This window comes from Canis lupus, chromosome 14, assembly GCF_011100685.1.
Source record: "Canis lupus familiaris isolate Mischka breed German Shepherd chromosome 14, alternate assembly UU_Cfam_GSD_1.0, whole genome shotgun sequence".
Lineage (NCBI taxonomy): Eukaryota > Metazoa > Chordata > Mammalia > Carnivora > Canidae > Canis > Canis lupus.
The window spans coordinates 43,272,001-43,294,773 of NC_049235.1; the positions used below are offsets into that span (position 1 = coordinate 43,272,001).

Consider the following 22,773-nt stretch of genomic DNA (forward strand, 5'->3'; position numbering starts at 1 on the left):
CCAAAAAAAAAAAAAAAAAAAAAAATTTGTTTTGATCACACCTCTCAAGCGGACAGTCTGGTCAGAAGGGAGCTACATGCACAGGCCCAAAATGGCATCACTTAGTTAAGGCCCCAAATCAGTAAACCAAAACTTAGTACCTATCCTAAATTTTAACACGCCAGGAATCACTGTAACCTCTAATCAGTCAACCTAGAATTTCTTAGTCAATGCTAGGAAATTTCCTAAGAGGCCCCTTTAGCTCCCCTTAGGAGAGTAACCTTGCATAAAACAATGGATTCTCTGCTAATAAATTCGTCTTTCTTTATACCCTCTGACTTGAAAAACCTTTCTTTTATTCGGCTCAGCAGAGCTCACCTGTACTTGCTAGATGGAATGCTGCCCAACTCATGAATTGTTTAATGAATCCAATTAGACCTTCAAATGTACTCAGTTGAATTTTTTTTTTTTAACAATGTGACCGAGGCCCCAACCTCAAAGACCTCATAGTCTGGAGCAGCAGCCTCACAGGATAAGTATGTGTGATAAATGCTGTGCACCGTCAAGTCCTGAAACACCTGACCTCCTGTCTTTAAAGGAGAATTCACAGCCGGACTTCAGGCTGCAAGTTCTTTGGGACAAGGGCAAGGAGATGTCAGCACAAACAACGAGTGGCTGTGCCGCTGGTGCCTGTGGACGGAGCGGCTCCCTCGCCCCCACGGCCCTGGACAGGACTTTACGGAGCCCAGTTCCATGACGTCTACACACGTGGGGCCAGCCAGGGACTGAGGTGAAGCAGCCCCCAGGCCAGCACCTGAGCCCTCCCTCTTGCCTGCTCTCTGAATCCACACCTCCCAACCCTCCCAACCCCCCTGCCTCCAAACACACACAAAGTGCCTCCTTCGGGCCCTGAGTGTAGCACAGTTTGCAGCTAAGGACACCTGGCCCTGCACACACAGTTCCTTGTGTAGGAACTGTGGTCCGTCAGAGGCAGCAAAGGCACATTTTCAAGCTCAGCAGAGTTCAGTAAAGCAGCTGTGTATCCTTGCAGCTGTCCTAAGCACCTTCGAGAAAGGTGGAGGCCAACCACTGTCTGCAAACTTCTGCAGCCTGGCCTGCCTCCTCCCCCTCAGCCCGCTGTCCTGCAACAACAGAAGCAGCAGGACACACGTAGGGCTTCTAGGGAGGGGACCACAGGCAGGAGGGGGGCTGGAGATGAATGCAAATTCAAGTTCCATTTGCTCTCTGGACTGAGGAGTGGGTATGGCCTCCCAGGCACACAGGCCACAGCACCTCCCTGACTCCTCAGAGCTGGGCCTTCTCTAAGAGTTTTCCAGATGTCTTTTTCAACCACCACCCAAATAAGAATTACATTTTGCATCGTGAACCAGCATCTGTGCATACAGGCATACCTATATTATAATTCCGAAATGGGATTAAAAATACCACTTCATGCTGTACACAGCGCTTTCTGGTATTCTGTACAAGCTTGTTTTTTTTTTTAAATGATGCTGGTTGCAACCCACCAAACTCCTTTCCAGATCCGCTAACAAGTCCCTAAGCAAAGTTCATCAAACACTGTTGTGGGAGCCAAGGTCAAGGAGCTGTATCTCGACTTACTTTTTTTCTTTCTTTTGGCTTGGAAGTTCCCCCCAGTGATGAAGAAATAAAGTAGTTAATGAGTCACTACCCCCTGAGCTGAGGATTTGAGTTCATAGGCTGCCCCCTGGGTCTCAGACAAGCCACCACGAGCGAGAGCGAGAGCGTGAACTCTCCCTCCTGGTCTGTGTCCTCAAGGGAGGTCTGGCTCTGCCCCCTGCCAGGTCCTCCACACATCACTCTGCGGGGCTGTCTCAGCCTGAGGTGCAGCACAAACCCCAGGGCACTCGGGAACCTGCTGGGCACAGGTCAGCTCAAATCCAGCATGGAAGTATCTCCTCAAGCCCGGGGAGCCCAGAAAATGAGAAGAACGGGCCCCAAACTCCAGCTAGCACATCCATCTCTCAGCCTCATGAGTCCCCAAGTGATTCGCTTCCAGTGGGAATCCCTTTCCTGGGCTGCCTGCCCCATGCAACCCCAGGAAGGTGGATGAGGATAGGTGGCCTGGGATGAGAGCACTGACCAGAGTCAGCCAGTCTGGACCAGATTCCAGTTCTCCTCTTAGGTGGTACCTTGGGCAAGTTTTACTTCACTGCACTGGGCCTCAGTTTTTATATCTGTGAAATGGAAATAATACCAGCTACTGGACAAGATGATGGGAAAGATGAGGGGTAAGTGCAAAGGGCTCTACATTGTGCCTGGCACACAGTGGTGCTGAGTACGTACGCAATGTTACCATTATGACGAGCGGTGTATGTGTCTTACCAAATCTCCGTTATGCCAGTGTTCTTCTGTAAGGCATCCGCCAGCTGGGCAATCCCCTTGGCTGTGATCTGGTTCTGGATAAGCCTGAAAGAAGAACATATCTTGGAGCAGATACATAATCCTGGACTAATTGCCTCTTCCATGAGGGAGCTGTGAGGGATGATGGGAATGAGACACGGTCAGGGGAAGAACTGTGTCCGCGTGGCTTTAATCTGGCTAAGACGGTCTAGATCAGATCTACGAGAATAAAGAGCATCCTTAAAAATGTTTAATTTTTTTTTTAAGAGTAAACAATGTATCTGTGCATTTATATGAAGATAACTTAATACATGAACACATTTCAGGGTGCACACTGGCATTTTTCGCTGCAGAGGTGCCTAGTCAAAAACGTTTGGAGGCCTCCAGCCTGAACAACAAATTCTAGGAAATACCCAGGAGACAGGCGGCTCCTTCCAGCTGGCTGGGGAAGGCAAGGCAGTTTTCAAAGAGGCGGCCAACTGGCCATTCACTTCTTTGGGGGAAATGAAGGCTTCTAAGAACGCACCATGTCCTCTCCAACATCTGGCGGGGGAGGGAAGGGAGGATCATCCTGCTGCCACTCACGGGTCCCAGCAGGAAAGCACCAATAATGGGGCCTCCAAGAGTGCACCCTATTATGTCAGGTAGCAGTGATCCAAATGAAACAAAGGTTTCTGATATCGTTAAGGAGCCCCGGCAGTTTCTCAAGTGCCCCCCGGGGCAGCTGTGCTTCCAACCCAACCAAGAACACGCTGCCAAGGCAGCGTGGGTCTCTATTTCATCACAGACCCACTCCTCATTCCTGGCCATCTGTAGAATAAAGCTACTGCTGGACTTGGCCCTAAGAAACCCTCAGTGGCCCTGGAAAGTACGACCACAATGTAACTTGCACATTTTTGCAAAAGGACCAAAGGTAGAACCTGCAAGTGGACACAGACCCGTGCATTTGGCTAAACTGCTGTGTTCTAATCACCTCCATGGCTGCTAGCACTGGCACCACCTACAGTTTGCTGGGAGAGCTGCTTCCAGCCAAGACCCGGCAAGAGACTGGGTAGCAAGAGGGCCCCAAAGTGTGGCAGTGCTCAGGCACACATGTCCCTTGAGGCCTTCTTCACAAGAGCCAGTGTGGTCTGTGCACGCACGGAGCAGCCAAGACTCGCTCTCCAACCCCGTTCTAGCTCTGGGCTGCCCGCAGAGGCTGGCATAGCACCAAGGAAAGGAGATAAAAGACAATCTACAGGCCAGAAAAACTACAACAAAACATACGTAAAGGGGCAGCTTGGGTGGCTCAGTAGTTTAGTGCCGCCTTCGGCCCAGGGCGTGATCCTGGAGTCCCGGGATCGAGTCCCATGTCGGGCTCCCTGCATGGAGCCTGCTTCTCCCTCTGCCTGTGTCTCAGCCTCCCTGTCTCTCGTGAATAAATAAATAATCTTAAAAAAATAAAAACATGTAAAAGCAGAGTCTGGCTGTTTTACAGAAACTGACAAGGCAAGCTAAAATTCATATGGAAATACAAGGGACCTGGAATAGCCCAAACGATCTGGAGAAAGGACAAAAGTTGGGCGACTTCCCACTTCCTGATTTCAAAACTTGCTACATAGAATTAATGAAGACAGTGTGATCCTGGCACAAGGATAAACAAATGGATCGATGAACTAGAATAGAAAGTCCAGAAATACACCCATACATTTACGGTCTATTGATTTTTGGCAAATGTGTCAGGGCCATTTAAAAGGGAAAGATAGGCTTTTCAACAAGAGGTACTAGGACAGCTGGAGAGCCACACGCCAAAGAATCAGTTTGGACCTTAGGCCTCATGCCACACACAACAACTGACTCCAGAAATTAACATTTAGGATCAAAGACCTCAATGCAAGAGCAAAACTGTAACACTTAAAGGAAAACTTAGGTGTAAATCTTTGTGACCTTGGATTAGGCAACAGTTTCTTAGTAAGACACTTAAAGCACAAACACCAGAGAAAAAACCAAATTGGACTTCCATCAAAATTAAAAACTTTTGTGCTTCAAAGATCACTACCAAGAAAAGTGAAAATCCCCACAGTGGAAATATTTGCAAATAGTCTATCTAGTAAGCGTCTAGTACCCAGAATATAGAAAGAGCTCTAACAGCTCAGCAATAAAAATGCAAATAAATTTATTCAAATTTAAATTAAATTTGGGGGAAGGATGTGGAGACATTTCTTTAAAGATACACAAAGGCCAATAGGCACAGGAGGGGCACCTGGGTGACTCAGTAGGTTAAGTGTCTGCCTTCGGCTCAAGTCATGATCCCAGGGTCCTGGGATGGAGCTTCAAATTGGGCTCCCTGCTCAGCGAGGAGTCCACTTGTTCCTTTCTCTCTGCCCCTCCCTCCTCTCATGCTATCTCTCAAACAAAATCCTAAGAAAATAGGCACACGAAGAGATGCCCAATGTTAGTGGGAACCAGGGAAATGCAGATCAAAACCACAATGAGATACCACTTCACACCCACTAGAGTGACAAGATTCAAAAAATGGACAATGACGACTGTTGTTGGTGAGCATGTGGAGAAGTGGGAGTCTTCCCACATTACCGGCGGGAATGTAAAGTAGAGCAGCCACTTTGGAAAATACTTCAGTGGTTCCTCAAAAAGTTGCATCCAGAGTGGCCATATGACCCAGCAGTTCTAGTCCTAAGTTTATACCCAAGAGAAATGAAAACATGTGCACACACAGACATGCACGGGAACGTTCATGGTAGCATTATTCACAACAGTCAAAAAAGTAGATGCAACCCCAATGTCTACCAACCGACGAATGGACAAAATGTGGCCTATCTGTACAGCGGAACATCAGCCACACAGCAATGAGGTTCTGACATGGGCTATAGTGTAGATGAACCTTGAAAACTCATGCTAGTGAAAGAACATGGACAAAAAATCACATGTTGTAGGATTCCATTTCCATGAAATGCCCAGAAAAGGCAAATCCATAGAGATAAAAAGTAGATCTGGGGTGGGGGCAGAAAGACAGGGAGGCACTGCTTAATGCATACTGGTCTCTTCTGGTTGGGAGTGGCGGGGAGGTAAAACCATCTACAATTAGATGGAGGGAATGGTTGTGCAACCTTGTGAAATACTAAGAACAACTGACTTGTGCATTTTATTTTTTAAGATTTTTTTTTAAGTGATCTCTACACCCAACGTGAGGCCTGAACTCACAGCCCCAAGATCAAGAGTCACATGTTCCACCGAATGAGCCAGCCAGGTGCCTCATCTCAAAAAAAATTTTTTTGAAAGTAGCACAACCTGAAATTCTGAGGTTCTCTGACTTACCACAAATGTTTCAACGTCTGGTTGACTTTCAACATCTCTGCCAAGCTCTCTGCCACTTCATCATCAAGTTCATTTTTGGTGAGCCTAGAAAAGAAGTGTTTACTCAGGAGAGACCTACCTGGCACACATTTTTAAATGAGTTCTCAGAAGTGGGATCCCAGCCCAGATCTTTCCAGCTTAGGCTGCTAATCACTTGCTGAACTAAGCAAACAGCCAGGTCCCTGGCTCAGCCTCTGAGCCCCATAGACAATAAAGGGTGATTCATTTCCAGTGCAATCCTGTACCCAAGCTCATATTTCTTAGTCCTGCTATAGAGGAGCACTTGCTTCTCCTCCCCATCTTTCCTGGGGCCTCAGATCCCAACACCTGCTTCCCAGGCTTCCTCCAGCCCCCAAGGTCCCTTGAACACTCCTGACAGCCTGTTACCAAAGTCAGTCATATGAAAACCTAGAAAAGCTTGTCAACTACATGTTAAAATGTGCTCAATGCTTTGCTCTGAAGCCCATTGTGAAGGACCCAAGTTCAGTGACTCAAAGTTCAGGAAGTCTCTCGATTGTTCTTAAAACCAAAAGTGGTCTGGATAAAGCACAGAGAACTAGAAGTTCCCAGATATAAATAGGATTGGACTTTGTCGTGCCAATGGATGGAAAAATAAATTAGGAAGGAGAATGAAATAGAACGTTAAAAAAATCATTCCTCAAAGGGCAATTTGGTAGCATCTATCTGAAGATAATTTTAAATGTGTTCTACTTTGAGCCAACAATGGCGCTTCTGGAAACTGACCCTACACTGTGCAAAGATGTGCACACCAGGATCTGTACATGCAGTATCGATGGCAGTGTTATCCGCTGTAATGTATGTGAGCCCGAGTAAATAGCAGTAGAGGCTTCTAGGGAAATAAACTGCAAACATCCATTCAGTGGGACGTTGTGCAGCCTTTAGAGGGAATGAGGGGTAGAGAGAATCAGGCAAAAGAACACGATAGATGAGAGGACCCTGGAGCCAGACATGCCATGTGCGTGTCACTTGCTAGCAGGACAACTTCGGGCAGGTGTTTTAACTTCTCCGGGCCTGAGTTTTCTCACAAGAAAAATAAGGATGAACAGTCACAGTACAGACATTATGGGGTGGCTGTGAGGGTGAGTTAAGACATACAAGAGGCTGAGAATAGGGGCGCCTGGGTGGCTCAGTCGGTTAAGCATCTGACTCTTGATTTCTCTCAGGTCATGAGCTCAGAGTTGTGAGATTGAGCCCCGTGTCAGGCTATGCACTGAGCATGAGGCCTGCTTAAGATTCTCTCTCTTCCTCTCCCTCTGCCTGGCCCCCACTACCACTTCATCTCTCTTAAAAAAAAAAAAAAAAAGTAAAAGGCCAAGAATAATGCCTGGTGTACAGTCAGCACTTCGAGAAATGCTGGGTGCTAACATTATTACCATCCATGTAGAGTGTAGCTCTCAACTGGGTGCTTTTCCCTCTAGGGGATATTTGTCAACATCTGGAGACATTTTGATCATCACAGGTGGAGGCTACTGCTGGTATCTAGGGGCTGATGCCCAGGATTCTGCTAAACATCCTATAAGGAACAAGACAGCCCCTCACAAGAATGATTTGGACCAAACTGTCAACAGTGGTAGGTAGGACCGAGAAACCCTGATATAAAAGGATATGTAAAATGTGGACAATATATGGTTAAGATTTTCTTTTTAAGATTTATTAAGAAAAAAGATTTATTTATTTTACAGAGTGCACGTAGAGGTGAGGGACAGAGGGAGGGAGAAAGAGAGAATCTTGAGCAGATTGTACACCTAAGTGTGGAGCCCCTCATGTGTGGCTCAATCTCTCAACCCTGAGATCAGGACCTGAGCCAAAATCAAGAGTCAGATGCTTAACCAATCGAGCTACCCAGACACCCCTTAAGATATTTTTTAAAAGCCACCTGCTAAATGCTACTCTATTTTGTAAGAAAAGGGACATATATGAATATACATTCAAATATTAGAGGGCTAGAATATACATTCAAAGGCTAGAAGAAAAAGGTTATATCTGGAAAACATGAAGGAGGAAGTACTGTACTTCCTACTTTTTGAACTTCCTTAGTTTTTTTTTTTTAAAGATTTTATTTATTTATTCATGAGAGACACAGAGAGAGAGGCAGAGACACAGGCAGAGGGAGAAGCAGGCTCCATGCAGGAAGCCCGATGTGGGACTTGATCCTGGAATCCAGGGATCATGCCCTGAGCCAAAGGCAGATGCTCAACTGATGAGTCACCCAGGCGTCCCTTTTTTTTAATATTTCAAAATATTTTTAAAAACATTTTTTAGAGGGAAAGAATTAAAAATCCATTTACTGGCCAGCCCATCTAATAAGAGAATTCTCAAAATGATGGTGTTATATATTAACTAAGTCAGCTGATACCTCATGTGCCCTGAGCCCTAAAATAATTTCCTTACCCATAAGGAATTTATGATACAAGCAAGTAAATAAAAGTTCAAATAAATAAAATAGAGTAGATGACAAAAACAACAACAACAACAAAAGCACTGTCAGAGGGCAACATATACTAAATTAGTACCCCTAGAGGACAGGGAGGGGTGAGGAACGTGGGCTTCGGGTGGCCGGTGAGCTGGACCAGATGGTGCCTGGGGAGAAAGGCAGCTCAGGAGGAGAAGGGAGAAAAGCGTGAGCCGAGGGCACTGAAGTTGGGCTCTACAAGGCATCTCGGAAGGTGTTCTGAGGATAATCCAGATAGAGCCACCAACCTTCAGGTTTCCCTGAGGCCTGGGTTGGCAAAGGCGGCTAAGGTCAAACATCATACCCCTGGGACACACTTCCCCCTTCGGTACCTGTTTGTGCTTCTAGAAATGGCTGTTTTCTTATCTAGGAGGAAATTAAATTACCAACTTGACACTGAAGAAAAAGCCTTTTCAGTTAAAAGTCAGCTTTTCAGTTAAGATTCCAGGCTTTTCAGGGAAGATTGCACATCCAGTGAAGATGCGGTCTTTGGAATAATCCCCAAGACCCAGCTTTTCAAAAGGACTCTGGTTATTACCAGAATATTCTCAGAGAGGTGTTCCGCTGCAGGGCCTGCGCGAGGCTCTTTCCTCCTTCTGTGGAGATGCCGTTGAATGCAAGACTAGGAAGGAAAACACCTGGGGTCAGTATTTTAGAGACACGTCTACATTTGGCTTTGGCTTCAGCCACCGAAGCACCCAGAAGGTGCCACCTGGAGGCGGGGCCTGCCCAGGCTGACATGAGGCAGGAAGCAGAAGTACTCAGCCTTGCCAGCAGCCACTCCAGCTTGGTTGCTCCAGAGCCCACGCTCCGAGCATGAGGACAGGCACAAGACCACTCAAGGGGAGGCCAGACAGGAAGCGAACATCAGGCCAATGTCACAGGCCAATCAGGGGCTACGAGGGCTCCACTTTAGGTGGCTGACATTTTCAAGGTGTCCGGCAATGAGACCTGGAGAGGTGCCCTCTGTTCTCATGAAGAAGAAACTCTGCTCTGCTATTGCCTCCACTGTCTTGGATTCTTTTTCAGTGTTAGGAAGAACCCAGGCAACAGGAGACACCCGAGGCTCTGAGATTTGGCCAGAGGCCTAAGAGGCAGCCAGGGAGGAGTAGGTCTCTACAGAGATGAAGGTTCCCCTTCCTTCTCAGCATCATCCTGTGAGTGAGGAAGGGCCAGCATCCCTTTCGGTTTTATCTGGACTCCCCACTTCCCTACTCCCAAGGGGCCTGGGGAGACCACTGAGATGCTGGCAAAGTCCTACATCTGGGTCCGGGTGGTGGTTATGTTGGTGTGTACATATGGCAAGTGGCCGAGCCGAACAGTAATGTACTTTGACGTAGGCCTCTTATATATCAATAAAACTGCTTACAAAAGAAAAATCACACACACACACCCCTTCTCCACTGTGAAAGCCAACCGCTCTCTTCCCCCGGCAAACCAAGAGGCCCACGGAGTGACCAGGTTGGGCCCCGGTGACAGCAGGTCTCAGAAGGCAGCAGTTACCTGAGGTTGGTCAGACTGGGGTGGTTCCTCAGAGCCTCTGCAAAGGCCTTTGCTCCTTCATCGCCGATTCTGTTACCCCACATCCTGAGGATAGAGGCAAGATGGTGAACGTTAGCTCGTGCCCACCCCTTCCTTTCTGCTGGTAGCCATGCTTGGCGCTGCACTCATGGGCAGGGGTCTCTGCTCTGTCCCTGGAGCTCTGGCCTGGACTACTATTCCCAGACCAGGCCCTTCATGAAGCTGCTCTAGGTTCCAAATTCAAAGGGAAAGGTGGGGTAAGGGTAGCAAAAAGGCTTGTGAACAGAAGCCCAGCAGATGGCTGCACAGAGGCTGAGATACCCTGGGCTTTCGGAGCGCTGTCAGAGGGCCTGAGCTCACGATGGTCCAAGAAATGCCCCCACCGAGGATGCAGGTTGGCAGCAGCCTAAACAGGAGGCCTGCGGAGGTGCAGACTGCCAGTGTCCATCTGACCCTCTGCAAGGGTCTGAGACATTCATGAGGACACAGTGGGTCTTCCAAGAAGCAAATATCAGGAAGCACCCTCAGGAATCTCCCCAGCAATGCTGCTTTTAGGTGAAGAGGACCCTACTCTCATGGGCTGGTGCATTGTTGCAGTCTGGGGGTCTCGGCGGGGAGCTGCAGTGATGCAGCCCCACACCCTCCCTCCCCACAGCAGATGACTTGTGAAGCTCTGGCAGGAGGAGGCTGGCCTCCTGTTTTAACTGGAATTTTTTTTTAAGATTTTATTTATTCATGAGAGACAGAGGGAGAGGCAGAGACATAGGCAGAGGGAGGAGAAACAGGCTCCATGCAGGGAGCCCGATGTGGGACTCGATCCTGGGACTCTAGGATCACACCCTGAGCCAAAGGCAGGTGCTCAACCGCTGAGCCACCCAAGTGTCCCTTTAACTGGATTTTTATCTGGATTTAAGATTCACTCTGGTGAATCACATAACGTCTTAGACCTTAGTCTACTTTCTGTAAAAGAGGGGCTACTAATAACATTCCCCCTAGAGTTGTGGGGATTAGGTTAGTTAATAGATGCACAGCACTTAGAACAGCTCCTGGCCTACAGCAAGCAACAGCTGTTTTCAACAGGCTGAGAGCACCGTCTGCCCAGCCCACACACAGCAGAGCCAGGGCCGCCTGGGCAACGTGCTCTCACCGCACCAGCGACCCACTGCCATCCCTCCCGGGGATGCTGGAGCCCAGCCATGAGTTCTCCGTGTTTTGCATAAATGTGTACTCCCATGCAGAGAAAGGGGAACCTCTTACACTGCTGGGGGAATGCAAGCTGGTGCAGCCACTCTGGAAAACAGTGTGGAGGGTCCCCAAAAAGTTAAAAAATAGAGCTACCCTGTCACCCGGCAATTGCACTAGGTATTTACCCAAAGGACATAAAAATACAATTCAGGGGCACCTGGGTGACTCAGTGGTTAAGCGTCTGCCTTTGGCCCAGGGCATGATCCCGGAGACCGGGGATCAAGTCCCACATCGGGCTCCCTGCATGGAGCCTGCTTCTCCCTCTGCCTGTGTCTCTGCCTCTCTCTCTGTATCTCTCATGAATAAGTAGATAAAATATTTTTTAAAAATACAGATTCAAAGGGGTACATGCACCCCGATGTTTACAGCAGCATTATCAACAATAGCCAAACTATGGAGAGAGCCCAAATGATGTCCATCGACTGATGAATGGAGAAACAAGATGTGGTGTGTGTATATATATGTAAATATTACTCCGCCATCAAAAAGAATGAAATCTTGCTGTTTGCAATGAGGAGTATCATGCAAGAGAGTATCATGGAGCCAGAGAGTATCATGCTAAATGAAATGTCAGTCAGAGAGAGACAAATACCATATGATTTCACTCTTAAGTGGAATTTAACCAAAAACAACAACAACAACAACAACAACAAAACAGATGAACATGGGGGGATAAAAGAGAGGCAAACCATAAAACATACTCTTAACTACAGACAGCAAACTTTGCTGGAGGGAGGTGGGTGGAGGATGGGCGAGATGGGTGATGGGCATTAAGGAGGGCACTGGTGATGAGCACTGGGTGCTGAATGTAAGTGATGAATCATTAAATTCTACTCCTGATATGAGATTAAACAAAAAAAGAATAAAATTCTGTACATATAGCTTGGCCTTTACTGTATTCAAAATATATTGGATATTTTGCACACACCCGTGTGTGAGAGCAAGAAAGCTTAACTGACCTCAAATGTTGACAATATTTCTGAGATGATTTTCAGATTTTTTGTATTTTTCCTAGTTTACAGATAAAATTATCATGTTTGTTTTATAATCAGATAAAAATGATAACAATATAAAAAGGTTTAGGGCAGCCCAGGTGGCTTAGCGGTTTAGTGCTGCCTTTGGCCCAGGGCGCGATCCTGGAGTCCCGGGATCGAGTCCCACGTCAGGTTCCCTGCGTGGAGCCTGCTTCTCCCTCTGCCTGTGTCTCTGCCTCTCTCTCTCTCTCTCTCATGAATAAATAAATCTTTAAAAAAAAAAAAAGGTTTAAAAAGCCTCCTGAATCAAAACCACAATGAGATACTACCTCATACCCGTTAGGATGGTTACTATTAAAGAACAGAGAGTAGGGCCACCTGGGTGGCTCAGCAGTTGAGCATTTGCCTTTGGCTCAGGTCATGATCCCAGGGTCCTGGGATTGAGTCCTGCATTGGGGTCCCGGCTGGGAGCCTCCTTTTCCCTCTACCTGTGTCTCTGCCTGTGTGTGTGTGTGTCTCTCATGAATAAATAAATAAATCTTAAAAAAAAAAAAAAAAAAGAACAGAGAATAACAAGTGTTGGCAAGGATGCTGAAAATCCGGAACCCTTGTGCACTGTGGGTGGGCATATAACGTGGTGCAGCTGCTGTGACACTTCCTCAAAAACCTAAAAATAGAATTACCAGCCGATCCTACAGTTCCAGTTCTGGGTATATAGAAAAAAAAATCAAAGAGGTATTTGTACACCCACGTTCCTGGCAGCCCTACTCACGACAGCTAAAATGTGGAAGCCACCCAAGTGTCCGTGGACAGATAAATGGCACATACACACCGTGGACTGTTCCTCAGCCTTAAAAAGGAAGGAAATTCCAATACAAGCTACGGCATGGGTGGACCTCGAGGAGAACACTGTGCTGAGTGAAGGAAGCCAGGCACAATGACCCAAATACCTCGCGTGGCTCCACTTCAAGAGCCGCCTGTGGTAGTCAAATCCCTGGGGACAGGAAGTCCAAGGGTGGACAGCGGGGGCTGGAGGAAGGGAGGATGGGGAGCTGTTGTGTGATGGGTAGAGAGCTGCTTTTTTGCAAGATGAAGAGAGTTCTGGAGATGGTGGTGATGGTCGCACACCTACGAGGACGCCTAATGTCCCTGAACTGTACCGCTACAAATGGTTCAGATGGTAACTTCTGTGTTAACGGATTTTACCACAATAAAAAAAAAAAAAATTGAGGGCAGCCCACGTGGCTCAGCAGTTTAGTGCCACCTTCGGCCCAGGGCGTGATCCTGGGGACCTGGGATCGAGTCCAGCATTGGGCTCCCTGCATGGAGCCTGCTTCTCCCCCTGCCTGGGTCCACTCTGCCTCTGTGTGTGTGTGTGTGTGTGTGTGTGTGTGTGTGTGTGTCTCATGAATAAATAAATCTTTTTTAAAAATTGAATTTAAAAAAAAAAGCCACAGGGCACTTGGGTGGCTCAGTGGTTGAGCGTCTGCCCTCGGCTCAGGGTGTGATCCTGAGGCCCCGGGATCGAGTCCCACGTCGGGCTCCCTGCGTGGAGCCTGCTTCTCCCTCTGCCTGGGTCTCTGCCTGTGTGTCCCTCATGAATAAATACATAAAATCTTTTAAAAAAAAAAAGAAAAGAAAAGAAAAAAAAGCCCCCGAGGAATATACCGAACGTCGCCAAGAGGAAAGTTAGTTGCCACACGGGCTGGAACGGCTCCCTCTGTTGGCTGCGGCCAGAAAACCGGACTCTTGCACAAGGTGTTCCCGGGCCTCCGGGGCACACGGGGCGGCGGGCGTGTCACACGCGCCTTCGCCTCTACTCACCCGATTTCTAAGATGGAGCTGCTGTTCCTCACGGCCAGGGCGAGGCACTTTCCCCCTTCGCTCGTTATCTTGTTCTCCCCCAGCCTGCAGAGAGAGCGGGCGGGCAGCCCCGGCGTGAGGGGACCCCCCCCCCCCCCGCCCCCGGCAGGACACGAAGCCCTGGAGGGAGCCAGCAGGCCCCTCCCCGGGCGGCGACCCCGGCCCTCCCGGGGGTTCTGGAACCGGCCCCAGACGCTCACTCGCACCCCCCAGGGCCCGGGGGCCCCGCTTCAGCTGCGAGCGGCCCTGCCGCCGTGCTCTGTCGCCTTCGGAGAGCATCCCTGTGACAGGGCGAGGCCGGGCTCGAACTGGCGACGAGGCGGGTGCTGGGCCCGAATGCCCGAGTCCCCCCAAGCCCGCAGGCTGAGATCCGACCCCTGAGGTGACGGGATTAGGAGGCCCTGGCGGCGACTAGGCCACGAGGCTGGAGCTGTCCCCTACGGTCCGCGATTCCTAAGAGGCCCCACAGCCGCTCCCTGGCCTCCTTTTCCACCGCGTCAGGACGCAGCAGGAAGGCCCCGGCCGCGAACCAGAAGCCCGAGCCCGAGCAGACACCGGACCGGCCGGCACCTCGGTCCTGGGACTCCTCAGCCTCCAGAATGAAGGAAGACCACGAGGGGCTTCCTTGGGGGGGAGGAGGGGGAAGCCTTCTAGACAGGGGGAGAGCTGTGGCCTTTCTGCCCGTCAGTAATCCGTCAAATGGGAATGCCCAGCTTCCCCCAGGTGGCTGGCCTCCCCCTCAGGCCGTGATTCCCCAGGCTGAAGGCCTACCTTCCACACACGGGCCTCTTAATTTGACCAATGTGGCCCCGGGGCAAGCAGAAGGCTTTAGGGTGACTGCTCTTTATGGTGACGTTTATTCTGTCTGAATAATGAAGGGGTGACCACAGAGGCTGCAGGGTACCCTGCCATGCCCACCCCACTTACTTCAGGTGTGTGAGGCCTTTGCACTCATCCAGGATTCTGGCGACGTACCTGGCTCCCACATCCGTGATCTGGTTGCTGTACAGGCTTCAAGAAAAAGCACAGCATGAGACTTTAGGACTCCCAGCCTTTTTTTTTTGCGACATAGTGACTCCACAAGCTTCTAAGCTATGCCATGTTCATTCGGAGTGTAGCCCCCACCTGTCACCACAGGATGCTCTTACAGTGTCACCGCCCACATTCCTTACATTGTGCCTTTTATCCCCATGTCCCAGTGTCATCTTAATGACCCCCATTTTTATTTTTTTTAATTTTTTAAAATTTTATTTATTCATTCATGAGAGACACAGAGAGAGGCAGAGACACAGGCAGAGGGAGAAGCAGGCTCCATGCAGGGAGCCTGATGTGGGACTCGATCCCAGGACCCCGGGATCACGCCCTGAGCCAAAGGCAGACGCTCAACCCCTGAGCCACTCAAGGCATGCCAATGACCCCCATTTTTTTGACCCTCATTTTTAAAGTGGGTATGTGCTGGCTGCTGATTTCTGAAGTCTGGGCTGAAAGGACAGAGGGACGACACAAGGAGAGCTGTTTGGGGCTCCGGGGTCTCGCAGGCCACATTCAGGGCCAGCTCTGCCGTTTCCCCGGCTTCTGCTTCTGCGTCTGTAGTAAGGAGCAAGAATCCCAGCGCCCCACAGGGTCATTCGGACAATTCCGCACGGTCATTCCAAGCCCTCGTGTGCAAGGGCCCAGCCGGCGGCAGGGGATGGGTATTTTTCTATTAAGGTCACAAGCAGCAGGCTGAGGGGAAAATGTTTGTGAGCTGGAACCTCCTCCCTGCGGCTCCTTGTTAGTCACCTTACCACCTGATTCCAGTTCAGCAAGGCAGAAAGAAGCTGAAAGTGGTAACCAGGCAGGTCACACCAAACTCCTGAGCCGAAAGGCCCCCCGGGGTCATGTGCTCCCTGGGCCTCAATCCAGGGATTAGGTCTTTATCCTAACTGCTTTGAATATTCACACATTTTGCTGCAGAAATATTAAAGTATTAAATATTAAGTATTAAAGTATTTGAAACCAGGGTACAGCCCCTGACCTCCCTGGTCCTATCACCACGGAACAGCATGTCCACTCAATTTGGATTGGTGTCTTGCCCTCCGGGTTCTGGGTAAGGGATCATGGGCCCAGAGTGGTGAATCGAACACATAAACAGTATCTGGCATTTATAAAACATATCCCCAGGGGCGCCTGGATGGCTCAGGGGGTTAAGTGTCAGACTCCCGATTTCAGCTCAGGTCATGATCTCAGGATCCTGGGATTGAGCCCTGTGTTGAGCTCCACTCTCAGCAGGGAGCCTGCTTAGGAGTCTCTTCCTCTTGCCCCTCTTTCTGCTCAGTGTGTTCTCTCTCTCTCATTCTCTCTCTCAAACAGTTAAAAAAAAAAAATACCATATTCCCAGCTACTTCCTCAGCAACCCCAGATCACCACTCGTAAAATACTTGCCTATATTAAGATCCCAACACGCGACTGAAAAGGCAGCTCAGCAACATTTCCTGACTTGCTCAAAGAGTGGGCTGCTGGCGGAGCCCAGCACATGAACCCAGGACTCCCTGCTCCCAGGCCAGAGCTCTTCCTGGTGCCTTGGCCATCATTCCAACCGTCCAGTGACCCCCACGAATGGCAGCTCCCTGCTCCTCTGTGTTATTACTACATCACTGGCTCGCCACTGTTGAGGAATACGTACCCTAAGAACGTCAGAATTTTGTATTTGGTCAGCTCTTCATATAGCACCTTTACCCCACTGTCAGTGATCTGGTTTACGCTGAGTCTGAAACCAAACAGCAAAGAAAGTCATAAATCACCGCAGCTGTTCACATGCAGAAGCATTAATGCCACAAGGATCCAGAAGCCTGTAGGTCCAGGAGATTTCCCAGCTGTAAACAGCTGCTGACAGGACAGCCAGAGCAGTCAGCCGAATAGCTCCTAAAAAGCCCCATCATCGTGGGGCCAACAGGCCTACCCAGAACCAAGGCTACAGCGCAGCCCTGACTCAACACAAGGGCTCCAAAGGACACATAAAGGACACACGAGGCCAGCCAGCCCTGACCTCCTGCATTTGTGGGTGATCTCCGGGTCAGCCAGGCCCCTCAATGCGGTTCTCACTGCACAGGAGGGGCCGGGGGATTCAGAAACGTGTGGAGCCGCTTCTAGTGATGACAAAGCTGGAGGAAGGAATGCTCCACCATCTGGCAAGTGAAGCCAGAGATACTAGGTGTCCTGCAAAAGGCAAAACAGTCCCCACAAGGGTGAATGGGTGACAGGCACTGAGGAGGGCACTTGACGGGATGAGCACTGGGTGTTATTCTGTATGTTGGCAAATTGAACACCAATAAAAAATAAATTTATTATTTAAAAAAAAAAAAAAAACAGTCCCCACAAGAACCGCCTCACCCACAGTGCCAGCAGCCTCCCCATCTGGAAGTCACATTCACAGAAGGGAGCAGGAAAAAGCCTTCAGGATGACGGCCGTCTCCTGCCCAAGGGCCAGCCACTCGCTGGAACTGTTCTGCACAATCCATAAACTAACAGGATATTCTGATATGGCTAAAATGTGAATTTTTTTTAAATTTTTTTCAATCCTCCTCTCCATCATTTAGGTGAGGCTGCAGGACAGAGTAAAGCTCAGGGATAGATGAGAGTGAGGTGTCAGGGGTGGGTGAGATAACAATGCAAGGGTCAGCAAACTATTTCTGTAAAGGGCCAGAGAGCAAATCTTTTAGGATCTGCGGGCCATGTAGTCTCTACCGCAACTACTCGACTCTGTAGTGTGAAGCGGCTGATATGTATGCACGTGGGTATGGCTGTGTCCCAATAACACTTTATTTACAAACACGAGCCCTGGGCCAGACTGAGCCCACAAGCTGGCCTTTGTAATATGTGAAAGGCTGAACAAGCGGAAGTTTGATTTTTAGGCCACATCAGGTCAGATACTCAGGAACTCTCCTCCCATGGTGCCCACTTTGGTGCTGGGGCACAAAGTGTACACACACTGCACGCCATCTCAGGGTGGCCATCTCAGGAAGGCTACTAGTCACTTTCAATATCTGTGCTTTCTTAGGAATAGAACCCCCCATTTTTTAAACTGGACACATGGGATTAAGTTGTGTCCCATGAAATCTAAGCAGACATCTCATTAGCAATAGCTGAAAAATTCTTCTTAGAAGAATGAGGTGTGTCCTTTGCCTTTCCTTCTTCTTGGTGGCTAGAATGTCAACTGAATGGCTGGAAGTGAGCAGCCATCTTGGGCCAAGAGGTAGAAATCAGGTAGTGAGGGCAGTAGGGTCACCACAGGGCAAAAGAGAACCTGGGTTCCCAATGGTCATGGAGGCACCACGGCAGCCCTGAACCGCCCTCCTCTGCACTTAGACTTTTCTATGAGACAAGCTTGTAACCTATCTAAGCCACCTCTATTTTGAGTTTCCACTAACTTTAGTCAAAATTAACCCTACCTGGTGGTCTCCGGGAGCTCAAAATGCTTCTCTGGAGTTGCCCATGGCCTCCTGCTCTCCCCTTCACTGGCATGGAGGAGAACTTCACCCGAAGACAGCTGCCTGAGGCAGGAGCATCACCCTGGTGCACTCCATCACCTGAGATGAGCACAGGGGTGCCCAGGGTGTGAGGGTGCCCTGGGCTGAGAGCAAAGAGAATAGGCCAAGGCAGCCTTGGGCTCCCTACATCCCACTGTCCCCACCTAATGTACACTCTGGCATTGGTGTAACCGGTCCCAAATCCCCCCTGTTCTTCAGAAATACTTGAGCCAACTTATGGAGAACTGAAGCCCTCGTGAGATTTACAAGGTGTATTTTATCCAGGAAATGCTAACAGAAGAAAGCAGACTAGCCTCTCCTTCCTCTAAACCATCAAGCAGGAAACCGTTTAGTTTGGACTAAGATCTACGGCAGCTCAGGGCTGCTGGCTTTGATCATGGAAAGTAACTGGGGCCAGTAAGGACGGAGTCTGCTTTTTCTGCAAACACAAAAGCTCCCAGAAACCTTTCACAGGCTATCTCCGAGCCTCTCACGAATCTCAAAAGGTTGGTGCTTTTTGATTCTGGCTCCACCGTGGCCCTGGCGTGTGACCTTGAGAACATCTCTGTGCCTCCAGTTCCTCCGTCGCCAAAATGAAACTAGCAGTACCCACTACCTTATAGGGCTGCTAGTATTTGTAGTGCCCTTCACCCATTCTCGACGGATGCTGTTGTTATTACTGTAACTGCTAGGATACCAGCATCTCCCTTTTTCAGATGAGGAATCAGAGAAGGTGAAGCAATTCATTCAAGGACACCCAGCCAGGGCTGACCTGGAGCCGCCTGCCATGGAGGCACTGCTCCTTGCTCTGTGCCACCTGGTCACAGGTGCCAGGGTAATTCAGGAGGTCCTACCCCATGATGCTCGTCCTGGTGTCTCTGGAGCCTGGCCCTCCCCGCCCCACTGGCTGCTCCCTGTGCCTAGCCTCACCTGAGGACGGTGAGGCGGCTGAAGCAGGGCTGCAGCTCCCTCACGCCGTAGTCGTTGAGATTGTTGTTGTCCAGGTCGAGGGCAAGCCGCTTGCGGAAGTGGTGCAGGACGAAGGAGAGGGCGCTGCAGTCGGCGGAGCACGCGTTGCAGTAGGTCAGCTTGAGGTAGTTGGCGCAGATGCCCTTGGCCGCCAGCCGGCCCACCTTCTCGCTCTGGGTCTCGTAGATGCAGCGCAGCATCCAGATGAAGGTGGGCATGGCCTGTACTTGGCTGAAGCCCCCGGACTGAGTTCGGGGCAGGTTCTTCAGGTGGGCCCGCAGGCTGGCAAGCAGGTGTGCCCACAGGGCCTTGCGCTTTCTGCGCAGGGCAGCGGGGGGCACCAGGTGCCGCAGGAGTTTCTCTTTGGCCTTGGACAACAGGCCGCACAGGAAGAGGTTAGTGAACCGAAAGTGATCCTTGTTCTTGAAGGGGTCTTCCCCCGCCAGGCCACCGCCCTTCAGGCACTGGAAGGGGAGGAGGGGGGGATAGCAGGACTCTGCTCCCGCCTCCCCGGGAGGCGCCCACTCCTGAAAGAACCTGAGCAGCTGCTGAGTGCCCACCTGGTCGTCCACCACGAGAAAGAAGGCGGTAAAGAAGGCCTGGAGGGTGATGTGAAAAAACTCGTAAGACTGCTGGTCGCCGCCCACGCCCGGCTCTGGCACGGCCCGCAGGAAGCCCAGCTGCAGCTCCCCCTCCTGAAACTCGGCCGCCTGCACCTCCTCCTGGCCAAAGACAAAGAGGCTCTTCTCCATGCCCCCGTGGGCCACCTGCCCCAACGAGCGCAAGGTGCCCCGGCTGGCACGGAAGGTCTCCACCTGGCTCCGCGTGTTCCGCTGCACCAGGCTGGTGGGCTGCGTCCTGTTCAGGTGGACCTCGGTGACCAGCAGGAAGACATCGGTCAGGGTCACCGTGCGGCTGGGCAGCTGCGCCGCGCTGTCCCACACGCTGTGGAAGTGCTGGAAACAGCGGAAGATGATCCAGCAGAAGAGGGGCACGGCGCACAGGCTGCAGAGGTTGGGGTTGGCCTCCAGCTGGGCCAGCAGGTGCTGCTGCACCGTCCGGTCGGGGAACATCCTCCGGGCGTAGGCCCGCAGGTGGCTGGGGGCGAAGCCGCGCAGAAGCACCTTCTTGCGGAGGAGCTGGCGCGGGATCTCGACGCCCGTGCGGGCCGTGAGCAGCTTGGCGGCGCCCTTGAGCAGCTTCCCGCTGAGCAGGTTGGCCAGCAGGACCAGCGGGTGGGCGGGCTCCCAGGGGGAGGAGGTGTCAGGGGCGCCGCTCAGGTCGAAGTCCGAGTGCAGCTCGTCCAGGCCGTCGAAGGTGAAGAGGGCCGCGTGCGGGCAGCGCAGCAGGAAGGCGAACACCTCGTCGGGGTCCTGCTCCGGGTAGCAGTAATGCTTGAAGAGCAGGTCCTGCAGGCACAGCGCGTCACCCTCCTTGAAGCAGCTGAACACGCGGCAGCGGAAGTGGAAGAAGAACTTGAACTGGGCGTCCAGCCGCCGCGCGGCCCACAGGCTCTGCAGCCGCTGCAGCAGCATGGACTTGCCCATGCCCGCGTCGCCGCAGATGAAGATGGTCTCGCCCTGCTCGCTGAGGACGCCGCTGGAGCGGTCCAGGAGGCAGGCCAGGCTGCCCAGAGGGCCCAGGCTCTCGTCCTTGAGGCCCACCAGCTCCGCGATGGTGTCGGTGTACGTCTCCTCCAGCAGCAGCTCCTCCTTCTGGGCGTAGCACAAGACGAACTTGGAATCCCGGCCCAGTTGCTGTCGCAGCTTCTCCGTGTACCTGCTTACTGGAGGGGTGGGGAGGACAGCCAGTTCCCAGTGAAATGCTTTTTGTTGTTGTTTTGAAGTGCATCTATTTATTTAAGTAATCTCTACACTCAACAGTGGAGCTTGAACTCACCACCCCCGAGATCAAGAGCCTCTTGGGGGCTCCCCGGACTGAGCCAGCCAGGCACCTGGAAACGTGTACGGTTGACAAAGAAATAACCCTAACCTTTCTTCCGCTTATCACGTTGCTCTGAAAACGAGGCGTAGTCTCAAAACTAAATGCCAGAACTGTTAGTGAGAAAATACATTACACAGTAGCCTGGATTACAAATGAGCTGTGCCAAAGCACAAAAAGAGAGTAAATTAGGGGGATCCCTGGGTGGCTCAGTGGTTTGGCGCCTGCCTTTAGCCCAGGGCCTGATCCTGGAGTCCCGGGATCGAGTCCCACGTCGGGCTCCCTGCATGGAGCCTGCTTCTCCCTCTGCCTGTGTCTCTGCCTCTCTCTCTCTCTCTTTCTGTGTCTCTCATGAATAAATAAATAAAATCTTTAAAAAAAAAAAAGGACAGTAAATTAGGATAAAAACTACCTTATTGAACTCCACAGAGCACACTAGCCCCAGGACCCCAGCATCTGACACCTTAGCATCTGTCCACAGGGGAAGAGACACAGTAACATGCTCACATGCGCATGGAGCTCAGCAAACCTGAGCTAGAAACGGACCTTACCCCGCAGAGGGAGGTGGTCCTTCCCCAGCCAGACAAAAGGCTGTTCCATAAATGCCTTTAAAATACTTCCTGGATTTTAATTATAAGTCAGTTAACAAAAATGAGATGCACGTGCCCATTTCCAAATTCATCTGTAACCTTTTCCCATGAACTTAGTCTAACTTGGTTGTCTGCTTAAAATTTGTGAATTACATTTTTTTTAAAGATTTTATTTATTTATTCATGATAGTCACAGAGAGAGAGAGAGAGAGGCAGAGACACAGGCAGAGGGAGAAGCAGGCTCCATGCACCGGGAGCCCGACGTGGGATTTGATCCCGGGTCTCCAGGATCGCGCCCTGGGCCAAAGGCAGGCGCCAAACCGCTGCGCCACCCAGGGATCCCGTGAATTACATTTTTTATATCTTTAGTAAGGCATAATTGATGTACCATAAATTCACGTATTTTACAATAGGTGCTGTGTACTATTCACTGATTTTTAGTAAATTTACCAAGTTATGCAAACATCACTACAATCCAGTTCTAAAATATCTCGGACGTAAGCCCACTCCTAGCCAGTCTCTGCCCCGGACCCTAGGCCACTGCCAATTTGCTTTCTATCTCTATTAATTTGCTTTTTCTGGACATTTCATATAAATAGGATCACACAGTATGTAGTCTTTCACATCCGGCTTTGTAGAGTGACTTATACTTTAAAAGCTACTGAAGTGGGCAGCCTGGGTGACTCAATGGTTTAGTGCCACCTTTGGCCCAGGGCCTGATCCTGGAGACCCGGGATCGAGTCCCACGTCGGGCTCCCTGCATGGAGCCTGCTTCTCCCTCTTTCTGTGTCTCTGCCTCTCTCTTTCTGTGTGTCTCTCATGAATAAATAAATAAAATAAAATATGTAAAAAAAAAAAAAAGGCTACTGAAGTAAAGGAACCAGTGGAGATGTCTTTTGAAAGAATTATCACAGGCAGGACCATTTTCCTTTTCTCCTGGGGAAGGAAACAGGATAAAGTGCAAAGGAGCAGTA

At 50.4% G+C, this 22,773-nt stretch overlaps 1 protein-coding gene across 8 annotated transcripts in view; it reads right to left on the reverse strand.

The window, feature by feature from the left end:
* NOD1 (nucleotide binding oligomerization domain containing 1) overlaps positions 1 to 22,773 on the reverse strand; it is a 62,933-nt gene that overhangs the window by 13,296 nt on the left and 26,864 nt on the right. For 6 of the 8 annotated variants that reach the window (XR_005369648.1, XR_005369647.1, XM_038557226.1 and 3 more), the window contains 8 exons: positions 19,230 to 21,054; positions 16,457 to 16,540; positions 14,719 to 14,802; positions 13,753 to 13,836; positions 9,692 to 9,775; positions 8,727 to 8,810; positions 5,677 to 5,760; positions 2,344 to 2,427 (listed from right to left, as the gene is read on the reverse strand). Coding sequence is in view for 6 of the 8 variants with exons in the window: in XM_038557226.1 (XP_038413154.1) it covers positions 2,344 to 2,427; positions 5,677 to 5,760; positions 8,727 to 8,810; positions 9,692 to 9,775; positions 13,753 to 13,836; positions 14,719 to 14,802; positions 16,457 to 16,540; positions 19,230 to 21,054 (2,413 nt within the window). In the remaining 2 variants the exon portion in view is untranslated. The remainder of the gene's footprint in view (positions 1 to 2,343; positions 2,428 to 5,676; positions 5,761 to 8,726; positions 8,811 to 9,691; positions 9,776 to 13,752; positions 13,837 to 14,718; positions 14,803 to 16,456; positions 16,541 to 19,229; positions 21,055 to 22,773) is intronic. The other 2 variants (XM_038557228.1, XM_038557229.1) reach the window with 2 other exon arrangements.